Source organism: Oncorhynchus tshawytscha, linkage group LG11 (genome assembly GCF_018296145.1).
Source record: "Oncorhynchus tshawytscha isolate Ot180627B linkage group LG11, Otsh_v2.0, whole genome shotgun sequence".
Lineage (NCBI taxonomy): Eukaryota > Metazoa > Chordata > Actinopteri > Salmoniformes > Salmonidae > Oncorhynchus > Oncorhynchus tshawytscha.
This window is the reverse complement of record NC_056439.1, coordinates 17,734,383-17,754,177: the sequence shown is the minus strand read 5'-3', so window position 1 is coordinate 17,754,177 and position 19,795 is coordinate 17,734,383. Positions and strand designations below refer to the sequence as shown.

The following is a 19,795-nucleotide window of genomic DNA, read 5'->3' as shown; positions in this document are numbered from 1 at the left end:
TGCTCTTCCCCCTCCTGTACTCCCTGTTCCCCCACGACTACGTGGCTACGCACAATCTCAAACTCAATCGTCTGACGACATGATAGTGGTAGGGCCTGATTACCAACAACGACGAGACAGCCTACAGGTTAGATCCCTGGCGGAAAATAGCCTCTCCCTCAACGTCAAAACAAAGGAGCTGATCGTTCACTACAGGAGACGGAAGAGGGAGCATGCACCCATCCACCTAGACATGTCCGCAGTGGAGAGGGTCAAAAGCTTCATGTTCCTTGGTGTGAACATCACTGAGGACCTGAAAGAGTCCCATCATACTGACACCATGGTGAAGAATGCACAACAGCGCCTCTTCAACCTCAGGCGGCTGAAGAAATTCTGCATGCTGTATCACAACCGACTATGATTGGGAGTCCCATAGGGTGGCGCACAATTGGCCCAGCATCGTCATTGTAAATAATAATTTATTCTTAACTGACTCACCTAGTTAAATTAAGGTTAAAAAAATAAATAAACCATTTAAAATACCTTAAACTCCTACAGATGCACCATTGAGAGCATTCTGTCGGGCTGCATCCCCGCCTGGTATGGCGATTGCACCTCCTTCAACCGCATGGCTCTCCAGATGTTGGTGCGGTCAGCCCAACGCATCGCCAGAGGCACACTGTCTGCCCTCCAAGACAGTTACAGCATGCGGTGTCAAAGGAAGGCCAAGAAGATCATTAAGGACCTCAGCCAGCCGAGCCACAGTTCACTCTACTATCATCTAGTAGACCGAGACAGTACAGGACCGAGAGACTGAGAAACAGCTAATATCACCAGAACATCAAACTGTTAAACAGCCATCGGTAGCCGGCTTCCTGCCTGGTACTCAGCTCTGCACCTTGAGACTAATGCCCCATCTATATAAAGTCGTTTAACACTGGTCACCTCATATTCTGTTTATGTACTGTTGTTTACTCGCTGTGTATGTGCAGTTGAAGTCGGAAGTTTACATACACTTAGGTTGCCGTCATTAAAACTCGTTTTTCAACCACTCCACAAATTTCTTGTTAAACTATAGTTTTGGCAAGTCAGTTAGGACATCTACTTTGTGCATGACACATTATTTCACTTATAATTCCAGTGGGTCAGAAGTTTACATACACTAAGTTGACTGTGCCTTTAAACAGCTTGGAAAATTCCAGAAAAGGATGTCATGGCTTTAGAAGCTTCTGATAGGCTAACTGACATCATTTGAGTCAATTGGAGGTGTACCTGTGGATGTATTTCAAGGCCCACCTTCAAACTCACGGACTCTTTGCTTGACATCATGTGAAAATCAAAAGATATCAGCCAAGACCTCAGAAAAAAATGTGTAGACCTCCACAAGTCTGGTTCATCCTTGGGAGCAATTTCCGAACGCCTGAAGGTACCACGTTCATCTGTACAAACAATATTACACAAGTATAAACACCATGGGACCACGCAACTGTCATACCGCTCAGGAAGGAGACCCGTTCTGTCTCCTACAGATAAACATACTTTGGTGCGAAAAGTGCAAATCAATCCCAGAACAGCAGCAAAGGACCTTGTGAAGATGCTCGAGGAAACGGGTACAAAAGTATCTATATCCACAGTAAAACGAGTCCTACATCGACATAATCTGAAAGGCCGCTCAGCAAGGAAGAAGCCAGTGCTCCAGAACCGCCATAAAAAAGCCAGACTACAGTTTACAATAGCTCATCCTAATATACCTAATACTGTACATGCACTACATGGCCAAGTATGTGGACACCCCTTCAAATTAGTGGATTCAGCAATTTCAGCCGCACCACGTCAGCACAATAACTTCATGAAATGGGTTTCCATGGCCGAGCAGCCGCACACAAGCCTATGATCACCATGCGCAATGACAAGCGTCGGCTGGAGTGGTGTAAAGCTCGCCGCCATTGTACTCTGGAGCAGTGTAAACGCGTTCTCTGGAGTGATGAATCACGCTTCATCATCTGGCAGTCCGACAGACGAATCTGGGTTAGGTGGATGCCAGGAGAACGCTACCTGCCCCAATGCATAGTCCCAACTGTAAACTTTGGTGGAGGAATAATGGTCTGGGGCTGTTTTTCATGGTTCGGGCTAGGCTCCTTAGTTCCAGTGAAGGGACATCTTAATGCTACAGCATACAATGACATTCTGGACGATTCTGTGCTTCCAACTTTGTGGCAACGCTTTGGAGAAGGCCCTTTCCTGTTTCAACATGACATTGAGATGTGTGGAAGAACTTGACTGGCCTGCCCTCAACTCCGTTAAACTCCTTTGGGAGGAATTGGAACGCCGACTGCAAGCTAGGCCTAATTGCCCAACATCAGTGCCCGACCTCACTAATGCTCTTGTGGCTGAACGGAAGAAAGCCCCTGCATCAATGTTCCAACATCTAGTGGAAAGCCTTACCAGAAGAATGGAGCCTGTTATAGCAGCAAAGGGGGGACCACGTCCATATTAATGCCCATGATTTTGGAATGAGATGTTCGACAAGCAGGTGTCCACATACTTTTTTACAATTTTCTTAACAAATTATATACTGTCTATACACACCATGTATTTATATTCTTTATTATCACACATGCTCACTCTAATACAGTGCCTTCAGAAAGTATTCATACCCCTTGACTTATTCCACGTTTTGTTGTGTTTCAGCCTGAATTCAAAATGTATTAAATATTGTATTTTTTTTACCCATCTACACACAATACCCCATAATGACAAAGTAAAAACATGGTTTAAGAAATTTGAGCAAATTGATTGAAAATTAAATACAGAAATATCTCATTTACATAGGTTTTCACACCCCTGAGTCAATAATTTGTAGAATAACCTTTGGCAAAGATTTCAGCTGTGAGTCTTTCTGGGTAAGTCTCTAAGAGCTTTCAACACCTGGATTGTGCAACATTTGCCCATTATTCTTATTTTTTTTAATGTCAAGCTCTGTCAAATTGGTTGTTGACTATTGCTTAGATAACCATTTTCAGGTCTTGCCATAGATTTTAAAGTAGATTTAAGTCTAAACTGTAACTCGGCCACATTCACCGTCTTCTTGGTACGCAACTCCAATATAGATTTGGTCTTCTGTTTTACGTTTTTGTCCTGCTGGAAGGTGAATTAATCTCCCAGTGTCTGGTGGAAAGCGGACTGAACCAGGTTTTCCTCTAGGATTTTGCCTGTGCTTAGCTCCATTCCATGTATTTTTTAATCCTGAAAAACTCACCAGTCATTAACGATTACAAGCATAACCATAACATGATGCAGCCACCATTGTGCTTGAAAATATGGAGAGTGTTACTCTGTAATGTTTGTATTAGATTTGCCGCAAAAATAACACTATCTTCAAGACAAAAAGTTAATTGATTGCAACATTTTTTACAATATTACATCAGTGCCTTGTTGCAAACAAGATGCATGTTTTGGAATATTTTTATTCTGTACAGGCTTCCTTCTTTTCACTCTGTCGATTAGGTTAGTATTTTGGAATAACTATACTGTTGTTGATCTATCCTCAGTTTTGTCCTATCACAGCCATTAAACTCTGTAACTGTTTTAAAGTCACCATTGGCCTCATGGTGAAATCCCTGAGCGGTTCCCTTCCTCTCCGACAACTGAGTTAGGAAGGACACCTGTATTTTTGTAGTGACTGGGTGTATTGATACACCATCCAAAGTGTAATTAATAACTTCACCATCCTCAAAGGGATATTCAATGTCTGTTTTTTTTTACCCATCTACCAATAGGTGCCCTTCTTTGCGAGGCATTGGAAAATCTCATTGGTCTTTGTGGTTGAATCTGTGATTGAAATTCACTGCTTGACTGAGAGACCTTACAATTATCTGTATGTGTGGGGTACAGAGTGTGGCGGTTCTAGCTAAAACTATATAAATATAAAAATATATACAAAAATAAGACTCATAAATATCAAAAAGAAGTAACAAAGACAAATAGAAACAAATGTGTGTTGATTTGGCCATCTAGCATCAATACATTACCCATCCCCCAACACTGTCAACCAAGAGTCAAGACTAAACCAATTCACCTTGGTGGTGTGGAGACTGGTTTTATATTATTATTAACGATTCCACACAAACCAGAAAAAATACAACAACATGTGTGTGAAACTATATATTCACAGTATTATGAATGAATTGTGGTTTATTTGGTAGCATTTCGTAGTGTGACTGATTTTACTAATTGCATTAGTACTGTACAGAGTTAGAGGTACGCTATTTGATAGATTCCCCAGCTCCCCCTACCTCGGGCTTCCAGTGGGGAGACCTGAGGTCAACCTACCCCTGCCCCCCTCCCCATCTCGTACTTCTGAGTTGGAGACCTTCCCAGGCCGTAGCCTGCCTAGCACACAAACTTAGAATCAGGGCGCCCACTCCGACAAGGTTAATTGACCCACAGTCCCACACGGTGACATCATATCATTGACGTGGCATTCAAATGAGCGATAGAAAACCGATCGTGCAAATGTCACCATTCCTAAAATGTTGGTGCAGGTGCCCCGTGCCGCCCATGTCGCCTATACCTAAATCCGCCACTGGGTACAGAGATGAGATAGTCATTACAAAAGCATGTGAAACACTATTACTGCACACAGAGTAAGTCCATGCAGCGTATTATGTGACTTGTTAAGCAAATCTTTACTCCTGAACTTATTTAGGCTTGCCATAACTAAGGGGTTAAATACTTATTGACTCAAGACATTTCATCTTTTCATTTTTTATTCATTTGTACAAAATAAAAATCTGCCACTTTCACGTTATTGGGTATTGTGTGTGTGCCAGTCACCAAAAATCTAAATGTAATCCATTTAAAATCCAGGCAGTAATACAACAAAATGTAGAATAAGTCAAGGGTGTGAATACTTTCTGAAGGCACTGTATATCTACTTGTAATTGTTATTTCTTGATTCTTATTTAGATTATTTTTTAGATTATTTGTATTGAAAGTTATTTGTATTGTATTTGCGAGACATTCTACAGCCCTGTTGGTAACATGAGCATTTCTGCTTAAGCATTTCTGCGCCTGCAGTTACACCTGCAAATATGTGTAGGTGGCCAAGAAACGTTGATATGATGCATGCATACAAACACGTATGCATGCACGCACACACACACACACACCATGTGCTGTTCTTTTTCCCTCACACAGGCTCGACACACATTGACCACCCTTCACTGTACGTCAAACACACACCAAAGTACTTCATGCTAAATGTCCATTCGATTGGACTGTTTAACCTTTCTGGAGAATCTGTCGCTTCACCCCTATTACTCTTCCACCAGTTGTCTTTGAAAGTGACAACTTCCTCCACCCGTCCAACAGTTCTCTTGCAAGAACAGATCCGCCTTTGCGTCCTCCTCATACAGTACGTCTATGACATCTCCTTTCTCTCACTCGCTCTTTCATTCAGCCCCTTCTCTCCCTCTGCTCCCTCTATCCATCGCTTTGTTAGCTCTTTACATTTGTAGACATGTAACAATGGCTGTCACAGCATGACTGAGACTGATGTCCTATGTCCGTGTGTGAGAGAGACTGGTTTCTGTCAAAGCCATATGATGCTTTGAGTTGTGCTGTTGTCTTAAACACACTACTATGCTCACAATGTAAACCCATATAATCCATCTTATACTATATATCTTATGTATGTACACCTTATAAACAAATACGCCCTGTACCTTTCCCTGTGGCTACCTGCCCTTCTCTGTTTCTCTCTTCCCTCTGTCCTTTTCCCTCCCTGTTGATGTGGAACTTCAATCTTGTATTTCACTCCCGTACGTGTCCCTCTTTAACCATTTCCCGCTTTCTCTCCTGCTTTCCCCCTCCCTTCCTCTCTCCCCAGGCTCTGTCAGTAGCAGGTCTAGGGTCAGGCCTGACCGAGGCATTGGTGGTCAACCCATTTGAAGTGGTCAAAGTCGGCCTGCAGGCCAACAGAGATTCTTTTCAAGTGGTGAGATTCAAAAGCACTGTTTAATAGGAACGTAATGCACTGCAATATCTCACTGTTGTCACTTACGATGGCCCGGATCCTAACTTGAGATCTGCATGCTTAACTTGCCCTTTACCGTTGATGTTTATCTTGACAGTAACCATTGACACCGATGCATGGTTTTGCGATACTCGAGTTAAGGATTCCGCCCTTATAGTGGATCTTTGCTATTCTCAGTCATTGACACGTGCTCCCATACAGGTCGTTTTCTTTAACTGTTTATTTTACTCTCATAAAGTGGAACTATTCTATTCTCTGTCATTGACATTGTGCTCTTTTCTTCTCTTCCTGACCTTGCCCCGATACAGCAGCCCTCCACGTTTGCCCAAGCACGGAACATCATCAACGCAGACGGCTTTGGCCTGCGAGGGCTGAATAAAGGGTTAACGTCGACCCTGGGGCGCCACGGCGTCTTTAACATGATCTACTTTGGATTCTACTTCAACGTCAAGGACGCCATTCCTGCCAGCCAGGTATCGGGAGATTAGATTGAATGTGCCTGTCTGTGTTGTTGCTGTCCTGGCCTGTATCTCTGTTGTTTTTTTTCCATAGGCTTTCTGTTTTTACACCAAACAGACCAAGGACTTTTGACTTTCCGTTACATTAGATCAGTTGGATGTAACTGTATGTGTATAGTTTTTTTTGTGTGTTAAGTTGTATTGTAGGTCATAGACTATAGATTCCTAAACCAAACTGCCCAGCCACCAAGTGACTTTCCCTTACAGTAGGTCTAATTGTTATGTCCTGTCCATAGACAAAGCCAGGCCTATTAATCACTTTGAGAGCCTTTCAAACAGCCTCTCAGTCTAATATACTGGATAAGTGGCTCTCAGCCTGTGAAAATACAAATTTTTATGGCAGTTGGATTGGTTAGTCATGCTCTAGGTACTACAGTTGGATTGGTTAGCCATGCTCTAGGTACTACAGTTGGATTGGTTAGCCATGCTCTAGGTACTACAATTAGATTGGTTAGCCATGCTCTAGGTACTACAGTTGGATTGGTTAGCCATGCTCTAGGTACTACAGTTGGATTGGTTAGCCATGCTCTAGGTACTACAGTTGGATTGGTTAGCCATGCTCTAGGTACTACAGTTGGATTGGTTAGCCATGCTCTAGGTACTACAGTTGGATTGGTTAGCCATGCTCTAGGTACTACAGTTGGATTGGTTAGCCATGCTCTAGGTACTACAGTTGGATTGGTTAGCCATGCTCTAGGTACTACAGTTAGATTGGTTAGCCTTGCTCTAGGTACTACAGTTAGATTGGTTAGCCATGCTCTAGGTACTACAGTTGGATTGGTTAGCCGTGCTCTAGGTACTACAGTTGGATTGGTTAGCCGTGCTCTAGGTACTACAGTTGGATTGGTTAGCCATGCTCTAGGTACTACAGTTGGATTGGTTAGCCATGCTCTAGGTACTACAGTTGGATTGGTTAGCCATGCTCTAGGTACTACAGTTAGATTGGTTAGCCTTGCTCTAGGTACTACAGTTAGATTGGTTAGCCATGCTCTAGGTACTTCAGTTAGATTGGTTAGCCATGCTCTAGGTACTACAGTTGGATTGGTTAGCCATGCTCTAGGTACTACAGTTGGATTGGTTAGCCATGCTCTAGGTACTACAGTTGGATTGGTTAGCCATGCTCTAGGTACTACAGTTGGATTGGTTAGCCATGCTCTAGGTACTACAGTTGGATTGGTTAGCCATGCTCTAGGTACTACAGTTGGATTGGTTAGCCGTGCTCTAGGTACTACAGTTGGATTGGTTAGCCATGCTCTAGGTACTACAGTTGGATTGGTTAGCCATGCTCTAGGTACTACAGTTGGATTGGTTAGCCATGCTCTAGGTACTACAGTTGGATTGGTTAGCCATGCTCTAGGTACTACAGTTGGATTGGTTAGCCATGCTCTAGGTACTACAGTTAGATTGGTTAGCCTTGCTCTAGGTACTACAGTTAGATTGGTTAGCCATGCTCTAGGTACTACAGTTGGATTGGTTAGCCGTGCTCTAGGTACTACAGTTGGATTGGTTAGCCATGCTCTAGGTACTACAGTTAGATTGGTTAGCCTTGCTCTAGGTACTACGGTTGGATTGGTTAGCCATGCTCTAGGTACTACAGTTGGATTGGTTAGCCATGCTCTAGGTACTCCAGTTGGATTGGTTAGCCATGCTCTAGGTACTACAGTTGGATTGGTTAGCCATGCTCTAGGTACTACAGTTGGATTGGTTAGCCATGCTCTAGGTACTACAGTTGGATTGGTTAGCCATGCTCTAGGTACTACAGTTAGATTGGTTAGCCATGCTCTAGGTACTACAGTTGGATTGGTTAGCCATGCTCTAGGTACTACAGTTGGATTGGTTAGCCATGCTTTAGGTACTCAGTTGGATTGGTTAGCCATGCTCTAGGTACTACAGTTGGATTGGTTAGCCATGCTCTAGGTACTACAGTTGGATTGGTTAGCCATGCTCTAGGTACTACAGTTGGATTGGTTAGCCATGCTCTAGGTACTACAGTTGGATTGGTTAGCCATGCTCTAGGTACTACAGTTGGATTGGTTAGCCATGCTCTAGGTACTACAGTTGGATTGGTTAGCCATGCTCTAGGTACTACAGTTGGATTGGTTAGCCATGCTCTAGGTACTACAGTTAGATTGGTTAACCATGCTCTAGGTACTACAGTTGGATTGGTTAGTCAGTGAGTCAACTGAGAGGAAGGAAAATCAGAGAGGAGTTGGGTAGAGGGCCGCTAATAGCTCGTCTGTTTGCTCTCTACAACATCCTCAGAGGTTCACGTTACACATCCGGCATCGAGGGCCTGATTCCCAAACAAAAGTACATTTTGTTGAATGGAAACGTTACCATACGCCAGCCTGTTCACCGTGTAGAAACTGGAGACAGCATTAGGTCTGCGTCTCAAATGTCACCCTACTCCAGATATTGTGCCCTATGGGCCCTGGTCAAAAGTAGTGCACTACATCTGGAGTAGGATGCCATTTGCGATGCATCCTAGATTAACTTCCATGGACTAATTGAAAGCAGACAGTGTATTATTATTTCAGGAGGAAGTTAGTTCTACAGTGGGGTAGATGTGGAAGCCGTTTTAACTGAAGCTTTTTTAATTGGGTGAATTCACCCCTGGTCTGCATGATTCTGGCATTTATGGATGGCGCTTATGGATAGTTATTATCATGCGTGAACTGTATTAAAGTGGTCAATAGAGGGAAAATGACCACTTCTTAGGCTTGGTTATCTTAGCTTCAGACAGTGATCCTTTGGGGAAACCCAGTCATATCTCTCTGTTCAGGAATTTTTCTACTGACTCGGAATGGCTGGTATTTAGGCGGAATCATTGTGAGATGGAAAAAGGGGGTCATATAAGTCTAACTATGCATTATAACTGCAACATAATGCATTATACCTACCTGCAGGCTTGGCTGGAGTTGAGCCTGTTTTAGGTGAAGCTCAGCCCATTGTATAGTTACAGGATAGATATAACTTGCTCCAGCAGAGACAGGCTGGGCTGATTATTTAACCCCTTCAAATGCTTTTGTTAGCAGGGTGAGCAATGAGAATCGCAACTCAGTTGTGTTGGCAGTCAAATTCACTGTGCCACATTCATCTGCATTTGAACGGGCTGTTCCTAACACAGTGCCGTCAGAAGTGAATGTCTGTGTTAGTGCTTATTGTAAGTACATGTTGGTGTTCAGAGGCCAGACTAAAATGTAACCTCCTCAGTAACTCAAATGTAACCTATGGGTTGAGTACCCCAACTCTTTTATGAGTACCGGTACTGTAAAACTAAAATGAGTACCGGAAATTTTTATTCCACTTCAAGCAGTTCCGTACTCTAAATTCTACCTAAAAAAACAAAAACTCTAAGATGATCCGTTATTTAACTCAGCAGCACTCAGTGTCCAGATCTTTGACAAGATCTGCCTTTCTATAGGCTTCTGTCATTTGTAAAAAATATATATATATATCCTGACCAATTAACCTTCAGAGTTCCCTGGGCCGACCGGGACTTCTCTCTCTCTCTTTGGTACAGTAATACACACACACACACACACACACACACACACACACACACACACACACACACACACACACACACAGTAATACCCCTGTGCTGCAGAGAGAGTCAATGCCCAATTAGACTAAATTGTCCCCATATGCCTCCGCCAGTCTGCCTGCATGAACCCTGTTTAGAAATCCTCTCTCTCTCTAGCAAGCGCACAAACAGACATGTGCTTCAGCCAATCAGAGAGGTGGAAACTGCAGTCAGGAAGCACTAATTTTCCCCCTTGCTACCATAAAATGATCAGGGTTTTCATGCCAGCTTTGCTTTGCAATCATATGCATGAGTCAGAGTCATTGCTCTCTCTCTCTCTCTACCCCCCACACGCACACATTGTCCTTACATCTATCCTGTTGGGTTGGGTTGGATTTCATCACTACACCATCAAGATATATACAGTTGAAGTCCGAAGTTTACATACTACTTCGCAAAATACATTTAAACTCAGTTTTTCACAATTCCTGACATTTAATCCTAGTAAAAATTCCCTGTCTTGGGTCAGTTAGGATCACCACTTTATCTTAAGAATGTGAAATGTCAGAATAATAGAGAGAATGATTTATGTCAGCTTTTATTTATTTCATCACAGAAGTTTACATACCCTCAAATAGTATTTGGTAGCATTGCCTTTAAATTGTTTAACTCGGGTCAAACACTTTCTGGTAGCCTAATACAAGCTTCCCACAATAAGTTTGGGGAATTTTGTCCCATTCCTCCTGACAGAGCTGGTGTAACTGAGTCAGGTTTGTAGGCCTCCTTGCTCGCACACGCTTTTTCAGTTCTGCCCACAAATTTTAAACAGGATTGAGGTCAGGGCTTTGTGATGGCCACTCCAATACCTTGACTTTGTTGTCCTTAAGCCATTTTGCCACAACTTTGGAAGTATGTCTGTGGTCATTGTCCATTTGGAAGACCCATTTGCGACATGAGATGTTGCTTCAATATATCCACATAATTTTCTTGCCTCATGATGCCATCTTTTTTTGTTTTAAATGTTTACCCCGTTTTTCTCCCCAATTTCGTGGTATCCAATTGTTAGTGGTTACTACAACTCCCGTACGGGCTCGGGAGAGACGAAGGTCGAGAGCCATGCCTCCTCCAAAACACAACCCAACCAAGCCGCACTGCTTCTTAACACAGCGCGCATCCAACCCGGAAGCCAGCCGCATATTATATTGTGTCTGAGGAAACACCATACACCTAGCCTAGAGTCGCTAGTGCGTGATGAGACAAGGAACCCTCCCTAATCCGGATGAATTTAGGCCAATTGTGAGTCGCCCCATGGACCTCCCGGTTGCGGCCGGCTGCGACAGAGCCTGGGCTCGAACCCAGAGTCTCTGGTGTCACAGCTAGCACTGCGATGCAGTGCCTTAGACTACTGAGCCACCTGGGAGGAGGCCCTATGATGCCATCTATTTTGTCAAGTGCATCAGTCCCTCCTGCACCAAAGCATCTCCACAACATGATGCTGCCACCCCCGTGCTTCACTGTTGGGATGGTGTTCTTCATCTTGCAAACATCCCCCTTTTTCCTCCAAACATAACGATGGTCATGATGGCCAAACAGTTATATTTTTGTTTCATAAGACCAGAGGACAATTCTCCAAAAAATAAGATTTTTGTCCCCATGTGCAGTTGCAAACCGTAGTCTGGCTTTTTTATGGCGGTTTTGGAGCAGTTGTTTCTTCCTTGCTGAGCGATATATGTCGATATAGGACTCGTTTTACTGTGGATATAGATACTTTTGTACCCGTTTCCTCAAGCATCTTCACAAGGTCCTTTGCTGTTGTTCTGGGATTGATTTGCACTTTTCGCACCAAAGTACGTTTAACTCTAGGAGACAGAACGCGTCTCCTTCCTGAGTGGTATGACGGCTGCGTTGTCCCATGGTGTTTATACTTGCGTACTATTAAGTTTACTTGCGTAAACTTGTGGAGGTCTACAATTGTTTTTCTGAGGTCTTGGCTGATTTCTTTTGATTTCCCATGATGTCAAGCAAAGAGGCACTGAGTTTGAAGGTAGGCCTTGAAATACATCCACAGGTACACCTCCAATTGACTCAAATGATGTCAATTAGCCTAACAGAAGCTTCTAAAGCCATGACATAATTTTCTGGAATTTTCCAAGCTGTTTAAAGGCACAGTCAATTTAGTGTATGTAAACTTCTGACCCACTGGAATTGTGATACAGTGAATTATATTTGAATTAAGTGAAATAATCTGTCTGTAAACAATTGCTGGAAAAATGACTTGTGTCATGCACAAAGTAGATGTCCTAACTGACTTGCCAAAACTAATTTGTTTCAAAGAAATTTTCGGAGTGGTTGAAAAACAAGTTTTAATGACACCAACCTAAGTGTATGTAAACTTCTGACTTCAACTGTATATATCACTATCTCTTTCTTTCATATTGAACAATGACCTGGAGAAGGCAGATTATAAAATAGAAAAAGATGTCCAGGCAGATAAATGAGAGAGGAACATCCATGGATACTGCTGCAGCACAGACCTCTGTCTCTTTAGTGAACATCTCTATCTCTCTCCCATCTCTCGTTCTTCTCTGTCTCTCTTCTTTGTCCCTGTCTCTCCCTTTTCCCCTGTCAGGACCCAACCATGGAGTTCCTGAGGAAGTTTGCTATTGGCCTGGCCTCCGGAACCATCTCTTCCTGTGTCAACATTCCCTTCGACGTGGCCAAAAGCCGCATCCAGGCTCCCCAGCCCATACCGGGAGAGATCAAGTACCGGACCTGCTTCCAGACCATGGGCCTGGTCTACCGGGAGGAGGGGTACGTATGGAGCGCTGAAGTCCGGGGGGTTGCCTCAGCCTGGACTCTAACCCGGGTCCAGCGACTCAACCCCTTAGCCATTACGCCAAGACATCTGAACCTCTTGATGTGGTTCCTAGGTGTTGTTGGGTCGACTAGTGTATTGTCTGGGGCCTAGGGGGGGGCTGATGCTGCTGTAGGAGTGGCACTGACTCACTGCTGCTTTTTCAAGAGGGAGAGAGGAGGAGGGAGAGGGAGAGAGAGAGAGAGAGGTGTACTCTCAGCCCACTCCGTCCAGTCCCCATGCTCTAACACAACACAGTCGCAGCTAATTAGTGGTCCCTATGGGAGACGTCGTTAAGGCTGTCCTAACGAGCCGCGCGGCGCTCCATGGGTCAATCTAATCAGACAGAGGGGCAGGGAGGAAGTGGGTTGAGCCTTATTAACGCCATCAGTGGCGGGGGTAGGTGAGCAGGAGGCGTAGTGTGGGACGGGGGAGGGAGTGGTGACGGGTAAGGGAGGCCAGCGCCAGCCAGGAACACTGATCACCTTGAAAACATTAGGGTTAGCGCAGATAGTAGGTATACCCTTAAGTTACACTACACTAAACACCAATGACTATTAGTGTGCTCTCTCTCTCTCTCTCTCTCTCTACCTGACCTGCAAGGGAGACAGAAACCGGGCAGGCAGTCGCATCTGCTAAGCCCAATAATGCCAACACTCGTAATTACACACACATGTTGGCGCATTCATGCACACACACATGCACTCACATACACACTGTACAGGGATTTAGAATAAAAGGGATCCCAGTGTTTATTTTATTTTTTAAGTAATGTTATCTTTTTTTCTTAGTTCTAAGACACCTCTGTCATTTCTCCAGATGTAATATTGTATTACTTCTCCAGATACTTGGCGCTGTACAAAGGACTGGTCCCCAAGATCATGAGACTCGGACCAGGTGACGTTCCTACAACTATTCAATTCACTTTCTTCCCAAACGTTTGGTCATTACAGACTGAGAAATAATAATATAGCATTTTTATCAGAGGAGCAATGTTTTTGGTAAAGAGACGTATGCTATTTGTTACAGTACATCTTGAATGTTATGGCTAATTTAAAATGCAGCCTACGTCTTTCATCATATCACTAAATGAGAGGTTGATTATACTATATTATAGATGTTTTTTTTATCTAGATGTGGTCTCTGCTAATGATAGCCTAACCCTTATCTTGGTATAATAGTTATTGCACAGCATGTCCTTCTAAAAATCAGTCTGGCAACTCCATAGGGCTGGGCGAGAATACAGTATTTTACAATTTACCGGTATTGATGCACGGACCGGTTTGGGTTTTTACTTTACCCTCTACACTGAAAAAAAGATATAAACACAACATGCAACAATTTCAAATACTTTATTTTTCACATGACTGGGAATACAGATATGCATCTGTTGGTCAACAGATACCTTAAAGAAGAAAGTAGGGGCGTGGATGAGAAAACCAGTCAATATTTGGTGTGACCACCATTTGCCTCATGCAGTGTGAAACATCTCCTTCGCGTAGAGTTGATCAGGCTGTTGATTGTGGCCTGTGGAATGTTTTAAATCATGTTAAATACCATCATACCGTCCGATTATTTTTAATACCATGATATGATATTTTGGGCCATGTCGCCCAGCCCTACAACTCCACACATGGAATTAGATGACATTATCAGTATTATAATGTGTAGTATTGTATTCATCTCTATGCCCCGTTGTCTTCTCCTCCTCCTAGGTGGAGCTGTGATGCTGCTGGTGTATGAATACGTATCTGGATGGTTAAATAAGAACTGGTGATGAGAAGAAGCCCACCAGCCATGCCTTAAGGTGCCCACCAGGAAATCTATTAGGATGCCCACCAGGTAGTTTACTGAAGTGCACCAGGCAGCCTTAGGAGGCCTGCTGTCTCAGGTTCCAACATCCACAGGCCTCCCTAAACCCTGTGACCTCCAATAGACTGTTCCAGCTAGTGCCCGTCCCATACATACAACCATTGTACAACCAGAATGCAACCATAGTATAACCAGAAGGCAACCATAGTACAACCAGATACAACCAGAATACAACCATAGTACAACCAGAATACAACCATAGTATAATCGGAATGCAACCATAGTATAACCAGAATGCAACCATAGTATAACCAGAAGGCAACCATAGTATAACCAGAAGGCAACCATAGTATAACCAGAAGGCAACCATAGTATAACCAGAAGGCAACCATAGTATAACCAGAAGGCAACCATAGTACAACCAGAATACAACCATAGTATAACCAGAAGGCAACCATAGTACAACCAGAATACAACCAGAATGCAACCATAGTATAACCAGAATGCAACCATAGTACAACCAGAATACAACCGTAGTATAATTGGAATAGAACCATAACGCATAACACTGATCTGTTATCCACATTGCAGCCATACAACGTCCAAGCTCATCTTCCATTACACTCAATAATAATCCACCTCGACAAATCAAGGCCCTGCCTCATTTAATGCACAAACATTATTGGGAACAACTTAACACTTCTAATACAATAGCCATGCATGCCATTACATACTGTGTGCATAGATGAGTCCTATATTGTATCTCGTTGCCATACTAATGTAAACCTATTTAGCATACGCAGGGTTTAGAGTCCACTACAAACTATTTCAAACACACAGCCGGTGTTCCAAGCCCAAATGTCCAGATTACACACACACACACACACACATGCGTGCGCTCCACCCACAGTGCATTAATTCAAAGTCAAATTCACATAAACAGAATCAGGCACAGGATGAAGCCTCCTGTAAAATTCGGTCATTTTTGTACACATTGAATAGAAATGACAAATTCATCATAGAAGACAATAGAGACTCGCATTGATATCTTGAAATAGTTTGTGATTTTATTTTTTTCGCAGAATATCTTTTTCAAAGTCCCTATGAAGCTACTTGTATGTGACAGATTAAAACACGTCAAACTTGAAGTGTGTGTGTTTGTGTGTGTGCGGGAAGGAAGGAGGGAGAGAGAGAGATGTGTGTGCGTGCATGCATGAGTGCGTGTTCCTGTCAGCCATAGAAGCTGTTAGCCAAGAGTGTGCCTTCATATCAGTCTCCTCTCTGGGTCTGTGGGGCTGACTGAATCACTGGTGCAGCGTAGCTTACAACAAGCTCAAGTAACAACCTCCAGATATTCAAATATTTGAGCAGAGAATGGAGTCTACAACACACTTTCTCATTCTGCTGTATTTCTCCTGTAGGCACTCTCTCACACACACACACACATACACACACACACACACCTGTGGCTTAGCCTGGCTCCTTCTCTCTCCCACCCCCCCCCCCCTCTCCTGGCAGCAGACAGCAGTAGGCTATGTTGAGTCAGGTTGCTATTTGACACTCATCATTAATGTGTGAGCTGCTCTCTGCCAAAATGGAAAGACTCCCGGTTCTTTGCCCCGAGGCCCACTGTACGGTCGGTGATAGACTAACAACTGAAGGCTGCGGATGGATGGAATTGTAAATGCTTAACCTGTTCTCTTCTTAATGGAGTGTCGAATGCATGCGTTTGTTCTCGAGTTCTTGCAACATGTGTTCGGTACGTGCACTGGCGTAACGTAGCAACGCAGGACACTCCTCCCTCACACACGCATACAGGCATGCAAACTGTAACGCCTTCCCCCTTTACTGAACATATACCGCCACGCTCTACCCCGGCCTCGCCGTTCTCCGTTCCTTCACTTCCCCCACCTGTGTCGGAATTCCTTGCTCTCTCTTTGTCTGTCTCCAAGGCTGACATGTCTTCCTCAGAATGGCCTATCCCCGTCTCCTCTTTGACAGCCGTGCAATCATGAGAAAACATACAGTAGAAGCCTTGTCACAGCTTAAATTAAGTAGCAGCCTGTTTTTTCCCTACCAGGCCACAGTGGATATAGAGGGAAGTGAAAGATGAAAATACTGTATCCACAGTATTTGTAGGCAGTGTTGGGGAGTAGGTAACTATATGTAGTTCAACTGCATTTTGCAGTACTTTGGTGGTATTTGAACTCAATTCAAATCTGGGTAGTGTTTTCAGTAGTTCATAACTTTTTTTCACATTTAGCATCGTAGCTACCTACTGTAACTACACAATACTTATTTTGCAAAAGGAAAAGACAATGCAATATTTTCTTTTCTTTTTTGGCATCAAACCTGCCTCATTATCACTTGAAACATTTGTTTTTTTGTGTGTGTTTAATAGGCAAAATTACATTGTGTTGACCTCACAGTATGACCTCAAAGTGATTTGTTCTTGAAATTTGTAGTTTATGACATTTCAGATTTAAATTGATCAATAAGTAGTTTAGATGTAGTGAAACTGCTTTTCAAAGTAACTTCAGTTAAGTAAACTATATATTTTTTAAGTGTAACTTTAGTGTAGCTTAACAGTTTTTCAGTGTGAAGTAATTGGTAAACTATATTTTCAAAGTAGCTTCCCCAATACCTTGTGTAGGATCCACACTTTGAGTTTGACGGTAGTGTTCTGTGCTGACAGGGTTAAAAATGGAAGGTACACCTAACCTAGTCTCTGTTAAAGCATCATGCCACACACACCAGATGTGCAGTGGTTTGGCTCCCCAGAACGGACCTGCTAATTTATCATTTTTACTCACCTGTGTGTTTAAACATGCTGTTTTTAAGACACATAGAAAACAATCTGTCTATTGTCACCTTCCTTTTAAAAAGTCCAATGAACAAGAGCGCGCCTAAACCCATGTATTTCTGTAGTTGTGTATGTAGCACCCTGCTTAGTGTTACTTTAGTAGACTGAGTGTGTGTGTGTGTGTGTGTAGCACCCTGCTTAGTGTTACTTTATTAGACTGAGTGTGTGTGTAGCACCCTGCTTAGTGTTACTTTAGTAGACTGAGTGTGTGTGTGTGTAGCACCCTGCTTAGTGTTACTTTAGTAGACTGAGTGTGTGTGTGTTAGTGTTAGCACCCTGCTTAGTGTTACTTTATTAGACTGAGTGTGTGTGTGTGTGTAGCACCCTGCTTAGTGTTACTTTATTAGACTGAGTGTGTGTGTAGCACCCTGCTTAGTGTTACTTTAGTAGACTGAGTGTGTGTGTGTGTGTGTGTAGCACCCTGCTTAGTGTTACTTTAGTAGACTGAGTGTGTGTGTAGCACCCTGCTTAGTGTTACTTTAGTAGACTGAGTGTTACTTTATTAGTGAGTGTGTGTGTAGCACCCTGCTTGGTGTTACTTTATTAGACTGAGTGTGTGTGTGTGTGTAGCACCCTGCTTAGTGTTACTTTAGTAGACTGAGTGTGTGTAGCACCCTGCTTAGTGTTACTTTAGTAGACTGAGTGTGTGTGTGTGTGTAGACTGTGTGTGTAGCACCCTGCTTAGTGTTACTTTAGTAGACTGAGTGTGTGTGTGTGTGTGTAGCACCCTGCTTAGTGTTACTTTATTAGACTGAGTGTGTGTGTAGCACCCTGCTTAGTGTTACTTTAGTAGACTGAGTGTGTGTGTGTGTGTGTGTAGCACCCTTAGTGTTACTTTAGTAGACTGAGTGTTACTTTAGTAGACTGAGTGTGTGTGTGTAGCACCCTGCTTAGTGTTACTTTAGTAAACTGTGTGTGTGTGTGTGTGCACCCTGCTGTGTGTTACTGTGTAGTGTGTGTGTGTGTGTGTGTGTGTGTGTGTGTGTGTGTGTGTGTGTGTGTGTGTGTGTGTGTGTGTGTGTGTGTGTGTGTGTGTGTGTAGCGCCCTGCTTAGTGTTACTTTAGTACACTGTGTGTGCGTGCGTGCATTAAAATGCGTTCTTAATCCATGTATTCCAGTAGTGTGTGTGTAGCACACTTTAGTTGGAGCTTGTCTTGTTTCTGATTGCGTGTAGTGGAGTAAAGATAACCATATGACATTTGGAGGCAGACTCAACATCATTAATTAACAACATGTGTGTGTGTGTGTCCCCCCCTTCATTCTTAAAACGACAGTTTCCCTATTAGACCTCACTTCCATAACGTTTGACCTACATTATCCTGAAGAGTGCCCAGATTAGACTAAAGAGTACCCATAGTTTTACATCAAACTAGTTATGGTTGTTTACAAACATTTGGATCATAGATTTTCTGGCTGTTACTCTGGCATTGTTGGAGAAAAAAAAATTATACTATTGTAAAGCGACTCTGGGTCATTGAAAAGCATTATATAATTCCCATGTATTATTATTTTTTTGAAATGTTTAAAGCATTGGCTTAATTTAACGTGGTTATATTTTTTGTTTCATTCCTATGAGCCAAAAGAAATGGACTTTGTCCAAGAGTGATGTGCGTTTTAGTTGTTTTGTCAGTCTACATCAACCCATACCGTGTAGTACAGCCAATCTTTTCTCACCTCTCATGTCTTAAGGTTGAACGCTGTGACTGGGTTGTTCTCTCTGTTGTTTGATGATGGATTGAAGGGATTCTAAGTAGGGCTAGTACAGTGTATGTTTATCTCACTAGTAGTGTTGATCTAGGATCACCCCCGTCCATGCAATCTGTCATTGTGATCTAAAAGGCTAAACTGATCCTAAATCAGCACTAATACTGAGAAACACTTTATACATAGGGCTCCTGATCATCTCACTGCAGGTCTGTGATGTGGCTCACGTACGGTCAAAAACAACACTAAGATCCCTGATGCAACGGTCCGTGACCACTGGATGCGGGGTAGAGTGCTTTCCAAGTCAAATCAGCACCGGCCTGCAAAGGACAGAGGAATGTTTACACTGTCGCACAAACAGAGGGACTGTTTATGCTGTAACACTGGCGGGCTGGGCTGGTGGGGACTTGGGCACCCATCCCCTTTCCTTTGTGGCACATATATAATATGTTAATGTGAAATAGCTCCCGAGTTCCATCAAGCTTACACACACTTCTCTCT

The 19,795-nt window shown here is 43.2% G+C and overlaps 1 protein-coding gene across 4 annotated transcripts in view; it reads left to right on the top strand.

Annotated features, from left to right (window-relative positions):
- The window catches only part of slc25a21 (solute carrier family 25 member 21), a 257,226-nt gene extending 241,352 nt beyond the window's left edge, over positions 1-15,874 (top strand). For all 4 annotated transcript variants that reach the window (XM_042329859.1, XM_042329860.1, XM_042329857.1 and 1 more), the window contains 5 exons: positions 5,870-5,977; positions 6,325-6,489; positions 12,690-12,871; positions 13,759-13,811; positions 14,630-15,874. In XM_042329859.1, coding sequence (XP_042185793.1) covers positions 5,870-5,977; positions 6,325-6,489; positions 12,690-12,871; positions 13,759-13,811; positions 14,630-14,691 — 570 coding nt within the window. In that variant the 3' untranslated portion in view covers positions 14,692-15,874. The remainder of the gene's footprint in view (positions 1-5,869; positions 5,978-6,324; positions 6,490-12,689; positions 12,872-13,758; positions 13,812-14,629) is intronic.
- Positions 15,875-19,795: the final 3,921 nt, after the last annotated feature.